This window comes from Hippocampus bargibanti, linkage group LG02 (assembly GCF_051943395.1).
Source record: "Hippocampus bargibanti isolate YZ-2025 linkage group LG02, ASM5194339v1, whole genome shotgun sequence".
Classification (NCBI taxonomy): Eukaryota; Metazoa; Chordata; class Actinopteri; order Syngnathiformes; family Syngnathidae; genus Hippocampus; species Hippocampus bargibanti.
Genome location: NC_142735.1, coordinates 31,124,904 through 31,148,850, shown reverse-complemented (window position 1 = coordinate 31,148,850; position 23,947 = coordinate 31,124,904). Strand labels below are relative to the sequence as shown.

General features: G+C 44.1%; 1 protein-coding gene and 1 long non-coding RNA gene across 2 annotated transcripts; one reads left to right on the top strand and one right to left on the bottom strand.

Annotated features, from left to right (window-relative positions):
* Positions 1-12,838: 12,838 nt before the first annotated feature.
* On the bottom strand, positions 12,839-16,479 carry LOC148902433 (uncharacterized). The gene is made up of 3 exons (XR_016114167.1): positions 16,341-16,479; positions 13,040-13,090; positions 12,839-12,950 (listed from the first exon to the last, which is right to left on the bottom strand). It is a non-coding gene; the product is annotated as an uncharacterized LOC148902433 (long non-coding RNA).
* A 1,550-nt stretch (positions 16,480-18,029) lies between these two features.
* Positions 18,030-21,679, top strand: LOC148902432 (uncharacterized). The gene is made up of 7 exons (XM_089018418.1): positions 18,030-18,166; positions 18,601-18,664; positions 18,751-18,806; positions 19,085-19,118; positions 19,216-19,247; positions 19,338-19,419; positions 19,524-21,679. Exons 1-7 carry the CDS (start codon positions 18,089-18,091, stop codon positions 20,900-20,902), a joined length of 1,725 nt encoding a protein of 574 aa, XP_088874544.1. The 5' UTR covers positions 18,030-18,088; the 3' UTR covers positions 20,903-21,679.
* The last annotated feature ends 2,268 nt before the right edge of the window (positions 21,680-23,947 follow it).

Below are 23,947 nucleotides of genomic sequence, written 5' to 3'. Positions count from 1 at the left end.
GCACGGCGCTCCGAATGCGCGGCAAGCGTCAAGACCAGTGTGGCGGAAACAAACCGGAAGTGGACTCAGGCAGGATTTCAGTGATGGGAATTGCGGTTCTTTTCAGAGAGATGGTTCTTTTGGCTCGGCTCACTAAAATGACCTGGCTCTTTTGCCTCCCAAATGCCTCCTCAGTTTGTTTGTTTGTTGATTAAATTAACTACCAAAAATCATGTAAAATTATGTGAAAAACGAATTACTCATGTAAAAAATACACTATATCAAATATTTTTACTCACCATCATCACCCAGCTCCACCCTCTTCATAAAGTTTGCGGATGACACAACTGTGGTGGGCCTCATCAACAACGATGAGGAGACAGCCTACAGGGACGAGGTCATCCACCTTGCCACGTGGTGCAAGGACAACAATCTCCATCTGAATATGGAGAAGACGAAGATTGTTGTGGACTTCAGGAGAGTGCGCCCCCAGCATGCTCCACTAACCATCGACGGTGCTGCAGTGGAGAGAGTGAGCAGCACCAAGTTCCGAAGACCTGTCCTGGAGCTACAAAACGTCATCACTGGCCAAGTAATCCCACCAGCGCCTGTACTTCCTCCGCAAGCTCAAAAGAGTTGTAGTCCGGAGACTCAACTCCCTCCCAGCCCTGCCCACCCTGCCCCTTCCCACTGCCACACTCACCGAACTCTGAGGATATGCTACACGCTGTACGATCATCCTGAACTCTATTTTTTTGTTCTTTCTCATTTTTTTCTGCAAGACCTCACTTCAACCCTTTCTTGTTGTTTGTTTTTGCATTACTACATTACGTCACTTTATATACGTCACTACCTCACTTTTGTCATGATCTGGTTGGCGACCAACGGGGGGGCGCTGTCGGCCCCGCCTGCACCTGCACAGGTGCTGGTCGTCCCGATCAGATTGGCGACCAACGGGTAGCGACGCCAACCCTGCCTGCAGCCTCGCAAGTGCTGGTCGTTTTAATCATTGACACTTAAAAGGACACCCGGCACGACCATCCGGTGTCGGTTCATTGTTTGCTGCTTGATTGCTGCATGCATTGTGTATGTTTGTTTAACCTTGGCGGACTTTTACTTTTGGTCTTCTTTTGCTACTTTGTATTTTTTCCATTCAGATGATTTTGATGTTTTACATTTTGTTCCTGCTGACTTTATTTTAATACAATTTGTCAAACAACCTCCTGCTCCCTCCTGCCTGCTTTTTGGGATCCGCACCCGCCATCACCACCTCGCAAACCGTGACAACTTTCCAGATGACACTACCTCACTTTACATTCAGAAATTACATGTACTGTCTGTTGTCAATTGTATGTCTTTTTTAGCCACGTTATTAGTCACGGCGCGGCCATCACAAGCCCCCCCCCCCCCCCCCCCCCCCCCCACGCCCCGCAAAAAATGTTACTCGCCTCAAATGCCAACGCAGCAGAGACAGGAGGGACATCAATTGGCCATACTGTAAAGTGTACTTGAGAGTTTTGAAAGGCGCTTAGAAATCAAATGTATTATTATTATTATTATTATTATTATTATTATCATCATCCTGGAAAGGAAGTGAGCTCCATAAGGCAAAGGGCTGGCTGACAGGAAGTGGATTTGAGTGCCCTTTCGCAGATGGGAAGTGGAACTTATGGCAAGAAGAAGAAAAACCCACCGAGATCTGAAATCAAGCGCCGTTGAGATCTTTTGGGTGGGTTGAGAAGCGCTTTGTTGGGGGAGGGCGTCTTTTCAGGCGGGGAGCTTTTCAGATGAGCCCTTAATGTGACAAACATTTTCAATAATAATTCATCACACATTTTGTAATACCATATTAAAGTGCATTTAAATAGCTTTCAAGTGATGTATAGATTATTGTTCTATGACAAATAAGGAAATAATGGAACTTTTAATTTTAGAAATATGAGGGGATTTTCTGTCTGTGACTGAGTTATTTATTACAGTTTAAACTATCATAACTTTCTTAATTTCTGGCAGATGTTAACGAGTAAGGCAGGGGTGTCCAAAGTCGGTCCCCGAGGGCCGCCGTCCTGCCTGTTTTCCAGCTCTCTCAGGAGCAACGCACCTGATTCAAATCATCAGGACCATTTTGATGCTGCTTCAGAGCTGGCTAATGAGCTGATCATTTGAATCAGGTGTGTTGCTCCTGGGAGAGCTGGAAAACAGGCAGGACAGCGGCCCTCGAGGGCCGACTTTGGACACCCCTGGAGTAAGGCCTTTGAAATTCTAAACAAGGACAGAAAACGCCGCGAAGACGGCGCCGCGAGAGTGTCTGCCTTTCCAGCAGTTTTTGTATTTTGTTTTTCTACTTTCATTCCATTCATCATTTTGCTGCTGTGAAATGTAAATGTCTCCACTGTGAGACTAATAAAGGCAAAGCCAATCCAATCCAAAACACAAGAAAAAATTCAAAATATAAATGAGCAAATATCAACTATCGAATGCAGGCAGATTTTCGTCAGAAGTAAAAAAATGGCTGTCATTGAATACTAGGAAAGAAAATTGCAAGCTCTAGAAATATATATGCTAATGCTTCTTTTTGCTTGAAACTTGGTAGTTATGGATAAAATATATATTCTACCACTTCTATGAGTTATAAAAGTAAAACTTACTCACCTTTATAAACTGTAGTGTTTGCAAAAAGAGCAAACACCTTAGTAAATGTTTTCCCCGTTTCGTGTTGTCGTATTGGGAAATTTCAAGAACCAGCATGGAGGGAAACATGTGTAATACGTCATCATAAACTGTATAGCTTGGAAAATGCCACGAAAAACGATTACCTATACTTCACAAATATGCAATGATATACGACTGCGAGTACAGATTGCGCTCGGTTCACTGGACAGAAACAATCGCGGTGGATTAGAGGTCATTAGCGTACATAATTAATGAGAATAAATGTTGAAAGTTTGCATCTGAACTTAAAGGACAACCGACGTCACTTTTTTGTTTCTTAACTGACATCAGAAAAACGTTTTATAGCATCTAAAATACCCAAAACACGCAGTATGATATTTTTATTCACATGCAAAACACCAATAAAAATGACTTAAAGTGTCCAAAATCTGCAAAAAAATTGAGCTGTGAATTGGGCATTTTCAGAAAGTCCCGCCCCCAGTTCGTGACGTCATGCCAAGACGTTTTGCATTGCTGGAGAAGCAAAACAATGGCTTCTGATTCGGAGAATATGCTTTCTTGTTACACATCCAGTTATGAATATGATTCAAATACAGTAAAGTCTCGTTATATCGATATCGGATATATCGATAGTCCCGGTTATATCGATACTATTTCTATGCACGCATGGAGAAAATTACATGCAAACAGGGTCGGATATATCGATAGTCCCGGTTATATCGATATTTTTTCGGACTCCCTTGAATATCGATATAACGAGACTTTACTGTAGTTCTGAAGAGGAAAGCATACATGTTTGCAATCGATTAAAGAAGTCCTTCCGTGTCATTTTGAGGCATCTGGACTGCAATGTAGTGTCCCAGAAAAGAGGCAGAAAATGGCGACCAAGCTTCCTGTGAGGAATTAATCTGCCCGTTTCCACAGGCTGATAAATTCCTTATATGGAGCTTGGTCACCCTCTTCTAGCTCTTTTTGGTGCAACATGACATTTTCAGGCCAAACAAGCACAGCAAATGCATTGACGTGATGGAAGGACTGCTACAATGTGTCCTTTTTTCGGTCAGGGCGTTCCTTCAGTGACATCACGTACGGACTCGTCACCAACTCAAAAACAAGACTTCCGGAATATTCAGCGCGAGTCTTAAGACGTAAAATATAGCTATATGCTGTGGAATCTTTGTAAAATACTCTCAGTAGAAGTCATTTGGAGCCATTTTACAAATTATGGAAACGACTTATTTTCCCCCTACAAACTCAAAAATGGGTCTGAACTTCTGAAGTTGATGGAGTTGGACTTTTGTACCGCTGTCTCCCCATCCCCACCCCAAAAAAAAACAAGTGGAACGCTTTTTTCCCCCTCCCAGATCGACCCGAGACGGCGAGTGGCGGAGAAAAGCGGACGGCGCTCTCTTGTGGCTGTGAGGAGAACTACAGCAGCGGGACGAAGAGCAAAATAAATAAACGCTTGTCGTCGCCATTGTCACACCTGTCAACCTTGGCTAATAACGGCCTTTATAAATGATTACAATTCCCGTATAAAAGTTGTAGTACGCCGTACATTATTTGAAATGATAAAAAAAAAAAACGTAACACAAGCGGAAATGCAGTTTACTGCGCATGTGCACATTAAAAATAATGCAACAGCAATAAAATTAGTGTAAAATGTCTGTGTAAGCTCTCAGTCGTACAGGAGTGGTCCATCGATGAAAAGGTTTCTTCAGCCGTCATCTGAAGGTGTCGGACGTTTCGCTTCCCATCCAAGAAGCTTCGTCAGCAAAGTAAAGTCTTACTGGTAGTTTCGGCCCTGTATATATCTCTACTGCCCCGACATGGCGATGCCGGACTCTGCTATGATAGGTCCCTGCTCTCAGGTTGGGGGGAGCAGAGGACTAATCCCTGCGACTCCACTGATGGCTTCTATTGTCCTGACTGACGACGCCTCATCAGCATGACTAATCCTATGTTGACTAAGCAATCTATTGTACGAACGATCCAAATTGAACCTTACCCCACCATTACGGTTAAGGGAAGGATTTTGCTGTTTTATGAAAATAGCTTCTTTTACTCCCCTTATTATCCCTACGATAATACTAGTGGGCCTCAATCGGCAGTACATATGCACCTGAAAGCTAGCAAGCACTCATTTGACGACAATGAGGTTAAAATCTTCGCGAAAGAAAATAGATGGTTTGAAAGGGGAGTAAAAGAAGCTATATTCAAATTGCGTCCACAATTTATCAAATCACTTCAAATGACTTCTACTTTTTTTTTTACAAAGATAGCATATAGCTATATTTTACATTTTAAGACACGCGCTGAATATTCATGAAGTCTTATTTTCAAGTTGATGACGATGCCCTAAGTGACCTCACGAAGGGAACGCCCCTGACCGAGAAAGCGACACACAATGCATTTTGGGTACTTTTTTTAATCTGAAAACACAGTGTCGATCGCAAAATTCGAAGGAAAACTACATAAATAAGGCGATGGTGAATCGTTGTGTGTTGACGCCAATTGCGGTAACACGCATAAAGAAGATGTAAGTTGACACAAATTCCCAGCGGACAAATCAGCCCATTTCCAACGGAGCTTGTGCGCGATCTTGTGCATTTTCTGGGCGCTACATTGGAGTCCAGACGGCTCGAATTGATACGGAAGGACTTCTTTAATCGATTGCAAACATTTATGCTTTCTTCTTCAGAACTATTTGAATCATAAGAAGGTTTCTTCAGCCGTCATCTGTACAAAAGTGAAGGTTTCGGACGTTTCGTCTCCTATCCAAGAGGCTTCGTCAGCGAACTAAAGTCTGACTGGTCGTATTGGCCCTATTTATATATCCCTAATGTCCAGACATGGTGGCGCCGGACACAGCTATGATAGGTCCCTACTCTCAGGTTGGGGGGGCAGAGGACCCCTCCCTGTGGCCCCACTGATTGTACCTTAACGACTGGCCTATTACCCCCACTCCCACCGGTATCACCTCATCAGCATAACGACCCTCATCAGCATTGCGAAAGTTGCCTAACCTGTTTTGCCTAAGCAGACTATTGTATGAACGATCCAAATTGAACCTCACCCCACCAGACCGGTTTAATGAAGGATTTTGTTGTTTTATAAGAATCGCTTCTTTTACCCCCCTTTCAAACCATCTATGTTCTTTCGCTAAGATTTTAACCTCATTGTCGTCAAATGAGTGGTTGCTAGCTTTTAGGTGCAAATGTACTGCCGATTGAGGCCCACTAGTATTATCCCTGCGATGTTGATAAAGTCTTTTTTTGAGAATTTTTTTTGAGAATTTGTTGAGTCTCCCTGTACTGCTCTGTACTCTGTACTGCTCTTTACAATTTTCATTCTTACAATGTATGGAATAAACTACATTACTTTGTTTTTCATTTGGTAGCCTATCTTGAAAAACAAAGTAATGTAGTTTATTCCATACAAACGTCCGAAACCTTCACTTTTGTACAGATGACGGCTGAAGAAACCTTCTCATTGATGGACCACTCCTGTACGACTGAGAGCTAACACAGACGTATTTGAATCATATTCATAACTGGATGAGCAACAAGAAAGCATCTTCTCTGGAGTTCAGACTCTATGAAGCCATTGTTTTGATTCTGGAGCAAGGCAGTGTGTGACCAATAGTGACGTCATGAACTAGGGGGCGGGACTTTCTGAATCTGCCCAGTTTCTGGCTTATTTTGTGACAATTTTGGGACACTTTAAGTCATTTTTATTGGTGTTTTGCATTTGACTAAAAATATCAACCTATCATGGGTATTTGTGATTGGATTTTGGATTGGATTTGCCTTTATTAGTCTCGCAGTGGTGCTATAAAACGTTTTTCTGATGTCAGTTAGGAAACAAAAAAATGGTGTCGGTTGTCCTTAACCGACGCTTCTGGACAAGTTGTGTCCATAATTTGTAAAATCGCTTTAAATGACTTCTACTGAGCGTACTTTACAAAGATTCCACCGCATATAGCTATATTTTATGTTTTAAGACTCGCGCTGAATATTCTGGAAGTCTTGTTTTTGAGTTGGTGATGAGTCCTCATGTCACGTCACTGAAGGAATGCCCCTGACCGAGGAAGAACATACCTTTCATCACCTCAATGCATTTTGCGGTATTGTTTGTTCTGAAAACTTCGTATTGATCCGTGTTGATGGCAAAATTAGAATGAAAACAGAAAATAATGCAATGGTGAATCCTTGTGTGTTGCACCAAGCATCTATTGGATATTCACTGACAAAAATTGTCTGGACTTAATCATCCCGTTTCCACTGAGCTTTGTCGCCATCTTCTGCCTCTTTTCGGTGCTACATTCGCCCCCCCTCCCCCAGATACCTCAAAATGACAGGGAATAACTTCTTTAATCGATTGCAAACGTATGCTTTCCTCAGTGACGTGCGGTGAGGTTCATGGTTGGTGAGGCACTGACGTCATCATAGTCAGATTTACAAACATATGAACTCTCCAGAGTAGCTTATTCACCATTTGATTGGCAACATTTAACGTGTTTTGTTTAAAATGTCATGTCAGCATTCTTTATATATACAAACTGTAGCATCAAAAAAAATAATAAAAAAAAAACATTATCGTGTAACCTTTACTTGTAAATGAAGTCCATGCGCCGCTCCTTCTGAAGAAAGGCATGGATAACTTCTTTGTAGAAGCCTTCCTTATCTTTCTTCAGTTTTAAAAGTCCCTCTGTCTCAATGCAGATCACTGCCAGTGAAGAAAGTCGTCCTTGATCAGTCCTGTTCCGACTGTATGTTTTCAGTCTTTTCAGAATCAGAATCAGAATCATCTTTATTGCCGAGTATGTAGAACACACAAGGAATTTGTTTCCGGTCGAACACGCTGCACTAGTATCATCATCAAAAAAATTGCAAAGAGGCACTATACATTTCAATTTGGGCTGCTGTTCAAACAGTTAATGGCTTGGGGGAAGAAGCTGTTTAAATGTCTGCTGGATTTGGTGCGCATGGATCGGTAGCGCCTGCCTGAGGGGAGTAGCTGGAAAAGGTGGTGGGCAGGGTGCGGAGGGTCCAGTATGATTTTCAGCACCCTAGTTTGGATTCTTGCAGTGTGTGAGTCCTTGAGAGTGGGTAGGGCGGTACCAATGATTTTTTCCGCCGTCCGAACTGTCCATTGAAGTCGGATTTTGTCAATTTTTGTGGTGGCCCCGAACCAAACGGTGATGGAAGAACACCAGATGGATTCGATGACAGCCATGTAGAAATGTTGCAGCACCTCCTGTGGCAGGCCATGCTTCTTTAGCAGCCTCAGGAAGTACATTTTTCAACTCTATCCTTTTTCAGGATAGAGTTGGTGTTGACCTCCCACTTCATGTCCTGGGAGACTGCGATTCCCAGGAACTTGAAGGTCTCAACGGTTGACACGAGGCAATTGGATAGTGTGAGGGGTAGCTGTGGTGATGGATGTTTCCTGAAGTCCACGATCATCTCTACTGTCTTGAGCGTGTTCAGCTCCAGGTTGTGACGGCTGCACCAGAGCTCCAGCTGCTCCACTTGTTGTCGGTACGCAGACTTGTCGCCGTCTTTGATGAGACAGATGACCGTGGTGTCGTCTGCGAACTTTATGAATTAGACAGCTGGGTGCGTTGAGGTGCAGTCGTTCGTGTAGAGAGAGAAGAGCAATGGAGAGGGGACGCATCCGCTCCAGTGCTCGTGGTTCGTGTTGATGATATTTTCCCCAGTCTGACCTGTTGTGTCCGTCCTGTCAGGAAGCTGAGGATCCACTGGCAGATCGTAGGGGACACTCCAAGCTGGAGAAGTTTGGGGATGAGGAGTTCTGGGATGATGGTATTGAACGCAGAGCTGTAGTCCACAAACAGGATCCTTGCGTAGGTTCCTGTGTTGTCGAGGTGGTCGAGGATGTGGTGCAGTCCGATGTTGACTGCATCCTCCACAGACCTGTTTGCCCGGTAGGCAAACTGAAGAGGATCTAGCAGAGGTCCGGTGATGTTCTTCAGGTGGTTCAGCACGAGGTGTTCAAAGGACTTCATGACCACAGACGTCAGAGCGACAGGTCTGTAGTCGTTCAATCCCGAGGGTGCTGGTTTCTTTGGAACTGGGACGATAGTAGACTGTTTGAAGCAGGATGGGACTTCACACTGCTCCAAGGATCTGTTGAAGATTCGTGTGAAGACCGGAGCCAGCTGGTCAGCGCAGACTTTCACGCAGGAGGGGGACACTCTGTCAGGTCCCGCAGCTTTCTTGATCTTCTGCTGCTTGAAGAGCCGTCTCACGTCCAGTTCGTGGATCTGTAGGGCAGAGGGCGGAGATACGGTAGTTTCTGGTAATGGTGGGCATATGAGGGAAATGGGGGTTCCCTTTTCAAATCGGCAAAAGAATGTATTAGGGTCATCAGCCAGACCATTGTCGTACACTGCTTGGGGGGAAGGTAAACGATAATTTGTTATTGCTTTCAGGCCATTCCACTCCGATGCAGAGTCGTTAGCGGAGAACTGTTTGTTAAGTCTCTCCGCATAACTTTTCTTTGCGATGTTAATTTCCTTCGTCAGCCTATTTCGGTCGAGTTTGTAAAGCGCTCGATCGCCGCTTCTAAATGCGGATTCTTTCTCTTTCCTAAGCTGCCTGAGTTTGGGAGTGAACCATGGCTTGCTGTTGTTGAATGAGCGGAAGGACTTTGTTGGTACACACATGTCCTCACAGAAACTAATGTATGATGTTACAGTGTCTGTGTATTCATCCAATGTGCCGGTTGAAGTTTCAAAGACGCTCCAATCAGTGCAGTCTAAGCATTCTTCTAATGCTAACTTTGCTTCATCTGTCCATTTTTTAACTGTCTTGACTACCGGTTTCACCCATTTGAGTTTCTGTCTGTATGTGGGCATTAGGTTGATTAAATAGTGGTCAGAAAGACCCAATGCTGCATGCGCAACAGACCGGTATGCACCTTTGAGTGCTGTGTAACAGTGATCTAGAATGTTTCCTTCTCTGGTGAAACAGTCAATATGCTGCTTATATTTGGGAAGGTCACGGTTTAGACGCGTTTGATTAAATCCAGAGTCACCCAAAATGATCAGGGGTGACTCTGGATATTTTTGTTTGAGTTGGTTTACATGGTCCGCTAGCGTTTGTATACACGCGTTAGCATTAGCTTGTGGCGCGATGTACACGGCGACGAGAATAAAGGAAGCGAACTCACGTGGCGAGTAGAATGGCTTGCAGTTGAGAGACAGCGATTCCAAGCCAGGGAGGGCTGCAGTGTGCGTCGAGCATCGTGATATCGGTGCACCATTCTTCGTTGATGTAGAAGCATATTCCACCACCTTTGGATTTCCCAGATTGCTCCGTGTCACGGTTGTTCTGAGGAGACGGAATCCGGGTAGGTGTAGCGCGGAATCCAGGTGGCGGTCACTAAGCCAGGTCTCAGTGAAGCACAGCGCAGCAGAGCGTGCAAATGTTTTATTGTTTTTTTGTCAGAAGAAGAAATTCGTCCATCTTGTTTGGTAGTGAGCCTAGATTAGCGAGGTGGATCGATGGGAACGGCGTTCGAAATCCACGCTCCCGTAGCTTGACGAGCACGCCGGCGTCCGAAAGCCCCGTACAGAGCTGCTACGCCGCTCGCGAGCAGCCCCGAAAAACCTTGTAGTTTTTGGTGTGTCGGTGAAAATAGTCCAAGAGTGGATTCCCCAATGCTCAGTAACTCTTCCCTCGTGTAACTGAGTCGCGTAGGATCGCAAAAAAACAAATAAAAATGACAAAACCAGGAACAATACTAGGGAGCGTGTGACCGAGGCTGCCATTCGCGGCGCCATCTTGGAAGTTTCATTGCTGAGAATGACAATCTCGTCTACTTCTCCAGCAACAAATGGGGCTGCACCGATCTCCTTTTTAATGTCATTCCTAATGACATCACCAACTGCTTCAATTAAACCGTTCTGTATTCTGTTTCACAGGCCAGAAAATACAGTGGATGTCTCCAAATGTCTCGCTAGCCTGTCATCTTTCTCAGCGAAAGCATGTAATAGTTCAACATAGTTGCCACGATTAGCAGAGCCTTTATTTTCATCATTTCCACGAAATGCCAGCTGTTGTTTGGCAAGGAAGCAGGTGGCATTGATGAGATCTTTTAAAATCTCCCGCTTCTCCTTTACCTTAGCATTGTGGATGCTGATGTTGAGTCTTCGCTGTTCATCCAAAGCCAAGTCGATCCTATTTTTAGCGCGATTTGACTGTGGATGTGCGCGGTGGTGGTTTGATGAGGCTCTGTTGTAAATTTTTTAGGTCGCAATATCCCATTTGAGTCCAGACATTGTCATAAGTTGAGAACAGAAGGCAGGAAAAGCAGAAAAGGCGATTTCTTGCTGGACATCCACACAGCCAGCCTTTTCGTTTCGTGTGTACCAGTCCGTCTGAAAAGATAGAGTATTCTGTCCCGTTGTCTGAAGCAAACCTTTTAGATCCGGTGTTGGTCTTCCTTTAATTATTATCTCCTGCTTCGATTGAAAGTCCAGTTTAGAAAATTCTTTCAATTTAGATATGTAATCCTCCATTCTGAAAGTGAGGCCAAGCAACACGAAAAAATGACTGCAGGGTTGCACTGTACTCGTTAACTGTTTACTGTAGCTTGCTGTCCCTAATTCTATTATTCTGCCAGCCGTGGAGTCGCAAGTATCTCTGGAATCACAAGCGCCCCCTGTCATGAGGCGGGAGAACAGTGTGCCTCACCTACGCACAGAGTTTTGATAAAAATAAAACAAAATAAACACAGTAGTACAGTGTTTATAATGTACAGAGACTGTACATTATATACACCAGCTAAACTGTAGAAATTTAGTTCATATACTAAACGTGTTTGAACGCTTTTATAGCCATATGCAGAAGGACAGCAATGCGGTCTCACTGCAGAGCAAGCCAGCAGAGTTAGCATAGTGATTGCGCAATCCATGTTGAGGCTCAGCCGGCTGCTGCCTCACCGCTCGTCTTTACTTAATATTTGAACGGTAAATGCGAAAATTCTGTGATTTTGAAAAAAAAACAAAAATGGTGAAGTCAAATGGACAAGAACTTTAAAATACAAATCACTAAATACATATAACTGTTTAATTTATTTTTTCATTTTATATTTCCATGACAGGTTTCCATGATGACAGGTGAGGCACTGTCTCACCTGCCTCCCCTGACTGCACCTCACTGGCATTCCTCTTCAGAACTATTAGAATCATATTCATAACTGGATGAGTAACAAGAAAGCATATTCTCTGAATCTGAAGCCATTGTTTTGATTCTCGAGCAAGGCAAGACGTCTTGGTGTGACACTACGAACAAGGGGGCGGGACCTTCTGAAACTAGCCCCTTCCGGGTTTCAGTTTGAAGTAGTTTTTAGACACTTTAAGTCATTTTTATTGGTGTTTTGCATTTGACTAAAAATATCATACTGCGTGTTTTGGGTATTTTAGATGCTATAAAACGTTTTTCTGATGTCAGTGAGGAAACAAAAAAGTGGTGTCGGTTGTCCTTTAAGAGCGCAAGAAACTCTTTATTGGCGAGCTAGCCATGAGATTTTTTTATCCCTACCTTCTTTCCTGATGGTAAAGGACCAGATTTCCACGGTCTCCCTCAAAGTGACTGATGTTCTCCAACTACTGGTCGACGAGATGCGTGCCCTTTGAACTGAAATCCGGGAAAGCAGCCATAGTCGTGGACGCAGCCCCAGTCAAGGATGCAGCCCATCGCAACCGGAACCCATCTAGCGCGGACCCTAACCTGTGCTTGTACCATCGAAATTGGTCCGATTTTGATGGCAGTGCTGCTCATGCATGTGTGACGGGTGTCACAACTGTGACTGTCTTGAGCTCCACGCCGCTGCCGTCTTAATAACACCAGACACGTGGATATGTCTTTTTCTTACTTTTATTACTTGAGGCATCCGGTTAGATTCATGTCGGGCAAAAGGCGATGAGAAGGCCGTGTACTTCTTATGGACCTCAAATTACAGTAAAGTCTCGTTATATCGATATTCAAGGGAGTCCGAAAAATATCGATATAACCGGGACTATCGATATATCCGACCCTGTTTGCATGTAATTTTCTCCGTGCGTGCATAGAAATAGTATCGATATAACCGGGACTATCGATATATCCGATATTGATATAACGAGACTTTACTGTATTTCCACAAGTTATAGAATGCTGAGGTGAGCCTCCAAGTACAGCAAGAGTCCCTGATGGGGCAATGGGTGAGCATCCCGCTGTGTCCTCGCATTAATCGACCTGAAATCCGTGCAGATGCACAACTCTCTTCTTCCACACGAAAACCAATGGAAGTTGTGTTAAATTCATACTGTCTAATTAATATCTCATTTACAGTGGTGTTTTAGGTGTTCAATTACCTGACATGTTTCGGCGTGTACTTCCGCCTCCATCAGAGTGTCACGGAGTGTCTGTAAGAAAATAATCTATTGTAAAGGAGAAAACCAATGGAGATGCATATTCACTAGTAGATTTCCGACTGATGCCCTTTTCTTCCATCTCATTGAGGGGCATTGTCAGCTTTTCGTATTGACTTGGCGGCACTCTCCGACAAGGCCGGCGGAATGACCTCTCATCCACCAGGTGTATCTTGTGCACAAATTCTGAGGTCTCTCCGTAGTCCATGCTGTTCTGTGAAAAGACTGCTCCATACCTCTCAATGATTTGGAAAAGTCTGCCCCTCCATATGTCAGACAGAGCACAAGCATCCAAGTCCAGATCATGTAGCCCAAGCTTGTCAAGTGCTATTTTGATGTCTACTTTGGACCTTGGCCCTGCGGCATGCTTAATGGATTGGCACAAAATGTGGAAGTTGTCTTGCTCAGACAAGTCTTCTGCAGCAATGCAGGTAAACACATTTGCAAGCTTTGTGTTTCTTCTCAGTACCACTCTTTCAGTTGAGGGGTTGATGACCCTCACTGGGAGCCATCCATCGCCCCACATTGGTGTGATAATCTTGCCAACCAGAATTTTCCTGTAATAGTCCATCCTGTCTACTTCGTCTGACGAAGGCGGAAGTATACGCCAAAACATGTCAGGTATTTGAACACCTACAATACATTGTCTGTAAGAAAAGAATCTGTTTTAAATCAGAATTTTCCTGGATCTGCACCTTGATTGGTTTGTTTCAACTATGACCGTGCTGCCAACCGACATCGGTGCACAGGCGGGAAGTTTAGCCCAAACAAGATGTTCACAAGATGTGTGTGTGATGTTTGTGGTTGAAACATACACACACTGCCGCAACTTCAGTGGGTACAGCTTGTCTGTCCCAACTTTGTCAGGTACAGTTCCACCTCTCAATTTCTCTGCGTTGGAAAGGAGTGAGAGAAAGTGGTGAGAGTCATCATCAACAATACTACCGGGCTCTGATATGAGCCACCAGTAGCCTTCAGTCACCTGATGACCACCACATCCAACAATGACAAAGTCATCTGCAGGGTAACGTTTCATGTTCGGGCTGCACACCAACAATCGTGCCTACTCAGTGTGCATCCAATGGAGCCACTGTCAATCATTACGGGCAGGGAAATGCCCGGTACAGTGGCAGTGGTGTAGAACAAACTATCCGACTTCAGAACCTGTGTGCCTTGGAAGATAATCATCTTCTCAGTGGGGACACTGGAAGTGAGTGACTCTAATATTGATTCAAAATCATCTGTCGAACCATTGGGAGGGTCATGAACTTCATCCACATAGTACTCCCTTGAATGCAGACAGATTAGTTTCCCAACTGTTTTGACCTTGAGGATGGCACCTGTGTGGGACAGTTGCGTCTGGAGTGATCGGGTGAGTAGCACAAAAAGCAAAGTCTCTTTTCACGGCAGTGAATAAGCGCAGAATGGTAAGCGTGAGCACAGACTGCGCATGGTAGCTTAGTCAAACCTTTTACCACAGGAAGAGGTTGAGGGATGGTTAGCTCCCTGCAGCAAAATTCTTTCCAGCATGGAAATGACAAGCTCAAGATGTGCAGAGCACCCTGGCTGGGTGGGTTATTCAACTGTCATCCTGGCACCTTTACTCAGATGAATATGTTCTGTAGGTTGACTGACTGTTCACCAACGCTGGCATGGCAATCTTTGGACTCATTTCTAACTGGTACTCATCCGGTCTAGCTTGGACCTCAACTGCTGACCACTTATCTATTGTTTTTGACCTGAATGTCATGGAAAGATAATTGTAATGGACAATTTTTGATAAACATCGCTATTACATCGATGAAACAACAGTCCAAATCTCTGCCCTGTTATTTGAGACGGTTGGTGGCAACTTCAGCTGCATTGTTATATCTCAACCAATACAGTAGTTATATATGTTCTCCTTATCCTTGGGCAGCACGGTGTAAAAGTCTGCTAGAGGGGGAGGAGGACAAGGGGCAGTCGAAAAATGCTTGCGAAGGAGGCTGTAGATAGCATTTGGGTTCTGGGTAACATCAACTCCACTGTTTCTTGTGCTAACTTTGACAATATCTTTTGCTGTGTCGCTGAGGTTGATGAGTATTTCCCCTGCCTGATGCTCAGGAGCTCTTTTTGCTCTCCTTATGTAGTTCCTCATTAGGTCTTCCCATCCATGTACATTTACTGTATCACTGTGATCTCCCTTGAAAGTTGGTGGTTCACAAACTTTCACAAACGGAACTCGTGACAGGTCAAGATTTTGTGTGGATGCGTCAACAGCTGTGTCATGAAGGATGAGGTGTTATGCATGGTAACGTGATATGTTGGGCTGAGATGTGTAACAATGGTGTCTGCCGGCTGCCGGCATATTGTCTTATTATATCACTCATCTAATCAACTACGTCAGGGGTGTCCAAAGTCGGTCCTCAGGAGCCGCTGTCCTGTCTGTTTTCCAGCTCTCCCAGGAGCAATGCACCTGATTCAAATCATCAGGACCGTTTTGATGCTGCTTCACAGCTGCCTGATGAGCTGATCATCTGAATCAGGTGTGTTGCAGTTGGGTCAGATAGAAAACAGGCAGGACAGTGGCCCTTCAGGCCTGTAGCTGCACATGTCTGAACTACATCATGTGACTGGAGAAAGAGATCTGTCGCCAGTGTAGCAGTAGTCTGTGCTTGCGTTATTAGGTACACTGCACAGGGTCTGGGAAGGAACTCTGTCCCCACTAACGGAAGTGGTGTCAGCTAGAACCTGCCCATTCCTCTCTGTAGAAACTACACCGCTCTGGATAGGACTACTGTACTGTAACACGGTCGGGATCATTCTACCTCTACCATCCATCCACTTTCCGTCCCGCTTATTCTTCATTAGAGTCGTGGGGGGTGCTGGAGCCTATCCCAGCCGTCTTCGGGCACTAGGCGGGGGACACCCTAATTGGTTGCCAGCCAATCGCAGGGCACACAGAGACATACAACAGTCAACTCTGGAGGAAGGTTCTGTGGTCAGACGAAACAAAAATGGAGCTGTTTGGCCACAATGCCCAGAAATATGTTTGGAGGAGAAAAGGTGAAGCCTTCAACCGCAAGTCAGTGTCTGAAACTCATAACAAAACGTTACCGGACACCAGGGCAGACAACTCTGAAAAGTTGCCTGGCCAGCCATAAAGTAGCCTGCCCCCTTTTTCACAACTTGAAACACAATAAAACGCCTAAAAAAAACATTGTTGCAAAGTATTAAGGATTATTTTTATTAAGGATGTAGCTACCACAAGTGCTCCCTTGCTTAATTTATCTTAAATTAGTGATGGGTCCAGCGACACGGAGGCGTCGATGCGTGCGCCGAGATTACAGGGCAAACCCCATGACGGTGCGTGTACCGCTTTAAGAGAGTCACGTGACCACCACCGGAACCGTGCACTCAGAGGTGCAGTGCTATGTCAGCAGGACACGTTACACGCACGGAAGACCCGCTCTTATACTGGAAGTCCATGGAGGCAACGTTCCCTCACCTATTTATATTGGCCACACAGGTGTTGTGCACTCCGGCCTCTTCAGTCCTTTGTGAGAGGATCTTCTCAAAAGCGGGGGAAATTGCCTAAAAAAAATAGACTGAATAACAAAACGTTGTGGAAACTATTTTTTAATAAAAATATTTGATTATGTGTGAATGGCAATGAGTCCATTGCCATTCACAACACTTTTACTTAAGCATTGAGACACATGTTCACTTAATTTATCAACCGTGTCTCGAATATCAAATATTTTTTTATGAAATTACGTATATGTAAAAATAATGTGAATGCAAATGCCTAATCAATGGAATTGGATAAAATTGCTTTGACAGATCAGTGTCAGATGACCCTGTCAAATGTTTCCTGCAAGTCCACCAGGTGTCAGTATTCAGCAACAGTATTTCGCAACACAGTGTCAATACAGTGTGTCACTGTGTCAAAACGATACAGGATGCCTCATCTACCCATCACTATCGTAAATATCTCTTGCTGATGATTTTGCTCAAGTTGGTCGATACACTGTTCATCATTTTGCACAATGCAATGTTTGCGTTGGGTCATCTGCTACAACGCACGTGAACTCCTCTTCGCACAATGCTTTTAATGTACCTTTAAAAACTCTCAAGTATCTTCACAGCAGAGGTCTCAAACTCCGGTCCCCGAGGGCCAAAATCCTACATGTTTTCCAAGTCTCCCTCTTGCAACATACCTGTTGCAACACAGTCTCAGGTGCGTTGCAACAGGGAGATTTGGAAAACATGTAGGACTTCAGTCCTCGAGTTTGAGACCCCTGCTTTACAGTCACGGGATGATGTACGTTTACGTTTTGTAGCGTCATAAATTGTGTAAACTTCTTTAGAATCTTTCTTCTGGGCGGAGGTTCTGTGCGTCTACTTTGGAAATTAAAACAGTCGGGAAAGACGGACGCAGGAAGCAGGCTTCTGATTGGCTGCCGTGCCGAGTATGCAAATTGCCAAACGAACCGAAATTCAGACATTTCCAAACCGAATGAAGATTACAAAATCTGAATAATTTATTCTGATTCCAAAGTCCTTATTGAATAAAGCAAACGTTTGATTTTAAAAAAAATATTTCGTTTTTTTTCTCTTGAAGAAGCACCCGGACACCCGGGCTGAGACGTTTCGTAATTGCGGGAACACGCTTGAAAAGTTGGTGCGTTCATGTATTTGTTAATGTTACAAATGTGACTCAAATATTGACACCCGCGAAACTTTATTTGAAATTTATTTTCGTAAATACAAAATTTTACGCTTAAATAAAAGCTGGTGGCACAACACGAGTGTAATGTATCTTTTATGTCAAGATTTTTTTTATATAATTGTTCTAATTTACTACATTTTTTGAACGCGCCGAAATCCTCTCGTCCAATCAGCGTCCGCCCACTAGTAACAGCCACGTTTTGAACTCAAAACGATTTCTTCTGTTCCTTTTCTTCTTTATTTTGTCTTCTTCTGTACTCGGCTCATTTCTAATTCATTGGAATGGACGAAAGAATGATGCATATGTTCGCCATGAACGGCCTGAAATACAAACAATCGCTGAGTCGAATTATACAAAAGGTGAGTGTTCGCTGATGAAACAAAATGAGCGCATTCTCATCAGAATCAGAAACCCTTTATACGTCCCACAATGGGGAAATTTGCAGTCCACAGCAGCATTTTGAAAGGGGATGGGGTGGGGGGAGGATGAAAAGATAGAAAAACAAGATATTATAAGCATAGTAAAATAAAAATGTCAACTGTATACTGTAAATGTGCAAAACCGTTTCTTAAAAAACTGTACATAGTGCAAGTATCAAGAAAGGCATATTGATATAATGCATGTCGCTGTATTGATTGCATAAACCATATTGACAGTACAAGTGTCCAGTTTTTGCTTTTTCGCATGTGATTATTGAGAATTGTGAAGCCTGACAGCAGTTGGGAGTTGTTGTCACATCAAATGTCGAACTTGTGAAATCATTTTTAAATATATTTTCTTCCGCACAACACAGTACTCCAATCTTCCTTATCAAGACACGGCGATCGACATGGACCTCGATAACACCAGTACAGAAGGTTAGACGTTTGTTATTCGTGTCAAGGCTTTTGATGAGCGTGTTTTGACTTGGTTTGGTCTTTCTCTCCTTTTTTTTCTTTTTTAGCCCTGATGCAGTACATGACTGTGTCTCAAAAGCAGATAGAAGGGATGGAGTCAGAGGTGCAAAAAGTAGAATCGTTTTTTTCCTTATAACTCTTCAATTGAGCTTAAAAATACTTTACATTTGAAATTTGACTTTCAGGTATTTTTTTCTTGCTGAACTGAAAATGAACTATATTTATCCAATACTTTTTGCACAGTGTGGTGATGTCGAGGCAAAATGTACAACAGCTATTTGATCCATAACTGGACAGAACAATTTCCTGCTTTATTTTGAATTAGTATTTTAACCAGACCTTGTCATCAAGTTCAATAACTAAAACTGAATCTCTCCTCAGAGCCTGTTGGATTCAAGGGGTGACCTTTTACAGTGTAAGTGTCCACTCCATACGATGGCAGTGACATATCGTAACATTTCTAGATGTGATGTCATCATTAATTTATTAAAAAGTATTTTTTTTTCCACTAGCCACACTGCACAATTCTTTCAGTACTTCACAGGTATGTGTATTTTTTTGGCATTGACAGATTTTCACTAGTTTGGTTTGGAAAAAGTGGCTTAATTTTTTTTTTTATATATATTTTGAAAAGCTGGACCAAATGCAACAAGATGGCGGACATGATGATGCTGTTTCTTACCAGATGTCCTCAAAGGATGATGATGATGATGATGATGATGATGATGATGATCATGGGAAGAGCCGTTTATACCAGGCAGAAAATGACTCTATGGAATGGCGGATCAAAATGAACGGTTTTTTTTTTTACTTCCAGCACAAACATCAAACGTGCATTCCCACTGGAGCTTGTTCAACGGCAGACGAAGCGACTTTCCAGAGACTGATGTCCTCCCTGAAGACCAAGACGAGGAGCTGGAGTTAAACCTAAGAAGACAAGGCAGCTATTCCGATATCTGCCCCAGCATGATTGATCGAATTTGCCGGGCGCAGCAACGCTGGCATATTTCCAATAGGGCCAAAGGTGTGCTCCGGAAGTACTGCAAGAGGCGACGACAAACTGGCAGAGGCAGCCATGTCAACTCCATTGTCACAAGCGACGGACATACCGTGCAGAAGAAAAAGACAAAGAATCCAAGGTCGAGTTGTACTAGCCAACAATACTCCCCTTGGAAGGAGCAAAGCGTTCAGGCTATGGACCTGTTCCCTTCCCTGGAATCTCCCAAACTTAAACAGATGGAACTAAACGAGACCTTAACCGTGGGAGAACAACCATTAACCCCCAGAAAGCTTTCTGTCCCCACCACCAGAGGGATGCCATCTCTGTGTGTTCCCAGACCTTCCCCGTTTTCTCGGTTCTCCTCCAAGGTGTCCATGGGCACGTTGCAAAGAATCAGAATGGTGAAGCGAGAGCAGCAATCCTTGTGCTTTCTCAGTCCATCTCATTCTTCTGGTACCCCTTCACGAGCGTCTTTGGACTCCAAGAGGTTGTTATTCCCTGATGCGATAGATCAAGAGTCTGGCGTTGCTTTCCAAAGCAGAGACTTTAAAGAACGACCAAATATCAATGGTTTTCCGGACAGGCACAGTCCCTTAAAAGTGGGGATGACGAGGGAAGGCCTTCAAAAATCTGATCAGGCCTTCTCCAGAAGCCCAAACTCTACTCATGACCTTGGTTACTCCAGGCCCTCTGCTTCCCCAGTACGAGAGCTACTTAGGACCCAGGCGCTTCACCCCAAGTCCCACTTTGACTCTCCTACACAGAGTCGCAATAGCCTAGGCCGGCATTTCTCCTTTGACTCCACCTTGACCTCTCCATTGGGATACCCCACATACACCAAAAAAGACCTGGACGACGATTACGAAAAGTACTACCACAAGTTTGTATGCCAGAGAAAAGGCTCCAACGGGCTCCCCAGCCGAATGTGCCATGGCTGCACCAAGGCGTGGCACTATCATTCTTCCCAAACATTGACGGCATTGGCTTTGTCACCGCACCGCTTCGAGATGAGGAACCGCCACCGGGAGTTGGGTCAGGAGGCCTTGTCCCACTCCAAGCGCTGGAGCCCCTACTCTCCGGGGTCTCAGCGGCACAGAAACAAGACGCAGAGATGCCGCCTTTGTATGCCTGACGCCGAGGCTTCCCAGTGTGGTAATAATAATAATAATAATGGAGCTCATGGAGGGGTGATGTGGTGAAAGGATGAGGTTCTGGTGATGATCCAAGCTGAAGAATTATGGACGAGTTGAACTTTGTGGAGAAGTTTCTGAACGACACCAAGGAGAAGTGAATTGCAATAGTCAATACGGGAGGTGACAAAACTATGAACAAGGATAGCAGTGGTGTGAGGGGTGAGAGACGGGCGAAGACCAGGCAGGGCTGACAGTGGCGGACTGCCACGTTCAGATTGGCGACCAACGGGTAGCGACGTCAGCCCTGCCTGCAGCCTCGCAATTGCTGGTTGTTCCCAATCAGACACTCAAAAGGACTCCCGGCACGACCATTCGCTGTTGGGTCATTGTTGTATGCATTGTATGCTGTGCACGTGTTTGTTTCACCTTGGCAGACTTTTACTCTTGGTTTTCTTTTGATACTTTGTATTTTTCTGTTCAAATGATTTTAACGTTTTATATTTTGTTCCCGTTGACTTTATTTTAATACAATTTCTCAAATACAACCTGCTGCTCCCTCCTGCCTGCTTTTTGCGATCCACAACTGCCATCACTGTTGGGGTAATTCGCTATACAAACATCTCTAAACATCGCTTCCTAATCTTTGTTTACGTTTGGATTTCCTGACACGTCATATCCTGCCTTCCTTTACATGATGTCGCATCTACATTACGTCACATCCTATCGCGTCACACCCTGTGCGCCACGTATAAATGCTCTCCCATTCTAGTTCGTCTCTCTCTCTCTCCTTTCTGCCTCCCTCCTTGGCCGACACCGCGATGTCTCCGCTCTCTTCAAGATTATACCAACTTTCTGTTCAACACCTGGCTTCCTGATTTAACCATCCTCTGCCATGAACGACCGTAGAAGCAATGAACCAGGGACGAACGATCAAAATAAACCCATCAATCACCACTTCGCAAACCGTGACACCGTCAAGCACAGCGTTGGTCGTATTATGCTGTGGTGTTGTTTTGTTGCCAATGGAACGAGTGCTTTACAGAGAGTAAATGGGATCATGAAGAAGGAGGATTACCTTCAAATTCTTCACAATAACCTAAAGTCATCAGCCCAAAGATTGTGTCTAGAGCGCAGTTGGGTGTTCCAACAGGACAATGACCCCAAACACACATACAAAGTGGTAATGGAATGGCTAAATCATGCTAGAATTAAGGTTTTCGAATGGCCTTCCCAAAGTCCTGACTTAAACTTGTGGACAATGCTGAAGAAACAAGTTCATGTCAGAAAACCATCAAATGTAACTGAACTGCACCAATTCTGTCAAGAGGAGTGGTCAAAGATTCAACCAGAAGCTTGTGGATGGCTACCAAAAGCGCCGAATTGAAGTAAAAATGGCCAAGGGACATGTTACCAAATATTAGCGCTGCTGTTTTTCTGTTCACCCATAATAAAGTCATCAAAGAAACAAACTTCATGAATGTTCTTTGTGACAAATAAGTATCGGTTCCAATCACTCTATCAGAGAAAAATCAGAGTTGTAGAAATAACTGGAAACTCAAGAGAGCCATGACATTATGTTCTTCACAAGTGGATGTCAACATTTGATCACAACTGTCACAGCACTTTTCTTTATTTAAAGGACAACTGACGTCCGTCGGTTCAAATGCAAAACGCCAATAAAAAATGACTTAAAGGGTCCAAAATCTGCAAAAAAATTGAGCTGCGAATTGGGCATTTTCAGAAAGTCCCGCCCCCAGTTCGTGACGTCACGCCAAGACGTCTTGCATTGCTTGTGAATCAATGAATGGCTTCAGATTCGGAGAATATGCTTTCTTGTTACACATCCAGTTATGAATATGATTCAAATAGTTCTGAAGAGGAAAGCATACATGTTTGCAATCGATTCAAGAATTTATTCCGTGCCATTTTGAGGAAACATTGGGGGTAAATGTCTCACCCAAAAAGAGGCAGAAGAAAATGGCGACTTCTTGTAGACATGACAGTGTATTGCATTTCCACAGGCTGAGAAATTCCTTATATGGAGCTTGGACGCCCTCTTCTGGCACAACACAAGGTTTTCAGACCAAACAAGTATTGACGTGATGGAAGGACTCTACAATGTGTCCTTTTTTTGGTCAGGGGCGTTCCTTCAGTGACGTCACGTACGGACTCGTCACCAACTCAAAAACAAGACTTCCGGAATATTCAGCACGAGTCTTAAAAGGTAAAATATAGCTATATGCGCTGGAATCTTTGTAAAATACGCTCAGTAGAAGTCATTTGAAGCCATTTTACAAATTATGGACACAACTTGTCCGGAGACGTCGGTTGTCCTTTAAGTGATACATTAGTAAAACATAGTTTTCTTGATGAGGATACCACGCCACTGGAACATTCTGAGCGCAAACAGCTGTAAGCAATAAAACATTGTTTCTTCCATGAACTGATAAATTTGTAACCTGGCTAATGAGCTCTTTCTGTGAAGGAGTTTTAAATCATAAATTGCTTCGGTGATAAAGGAGTATCCCAAGTCCTTAATTCTGTCCAAGGCCAGATCTTCTAGATGAAGATGACAGTTTAACTTGCTGAGTCTGTTGACCTGATTGACCCCAGGTTGTCTGTGCTTCAATTGTGTATTCGAGTCACACATGTTGACTAAGCATATAACAGCAAGAAACTTTTAAATATGATAACTTCTTATTCTCTATCATAAAGTCATGCCTCCATTGTCGCATTCGGCCCACATGCATTATGCCAGTGCCGACACAAGGCCAGCTGTGCCGGATTCATGCCAGATCCAGCTGAGATCCCTTTGCTAACTGGGTCCAGTGTCCTCCTGCCTTCCCAAAACATACAAGGCAGGCTGATTGAAGCCTCTCGAAAACGGTCCCGTCGGATGGGTGGTAGCAAAGCTACGCCGCGGATCCGCCTACTGAGTCTCAAATGGACATCACATCCCCAGAGAACCACTTATAAACGCAGCGCCGGACGGACGTGGACCACCAGTTTGTTTCAGAGGCGGAAAGCTCGTCCAAAGACCAAAGCTCACTTTGAAGGACGGGCCAGCGGATGCCGTCTCCTGCGCACAATGTGCTGAGTCGCACAAAGAAG

What these genes read in the sequence shown, in the direction of transcription:
- LOC148902432 (XM_089018418.1), top strand. Translation starts at nt 18,089, where the DNA reads ATGGACGAAAGAATGATGCATATGTTCGCCATGAACGGCCTGAAATAC. An exon ending in TAGAAGGGATGGAGTCAGAG is followed by an intron (nt 18,807 to 19,084) that starts GTGCAAAAAGTA and finishes ATCTCTCCTCAG; the next exon opens with AGCCTGTTGGATTCAAGGGG. An exon ending in AAGGGGTGACCTTTTACAGT is followed by an intron (nt 19,119 to 19,215) that starts GTAAGTGTCCAC and finishes TTTTTCCACTAG; the next exon opens with CCACACTGCACAATTCTTTC.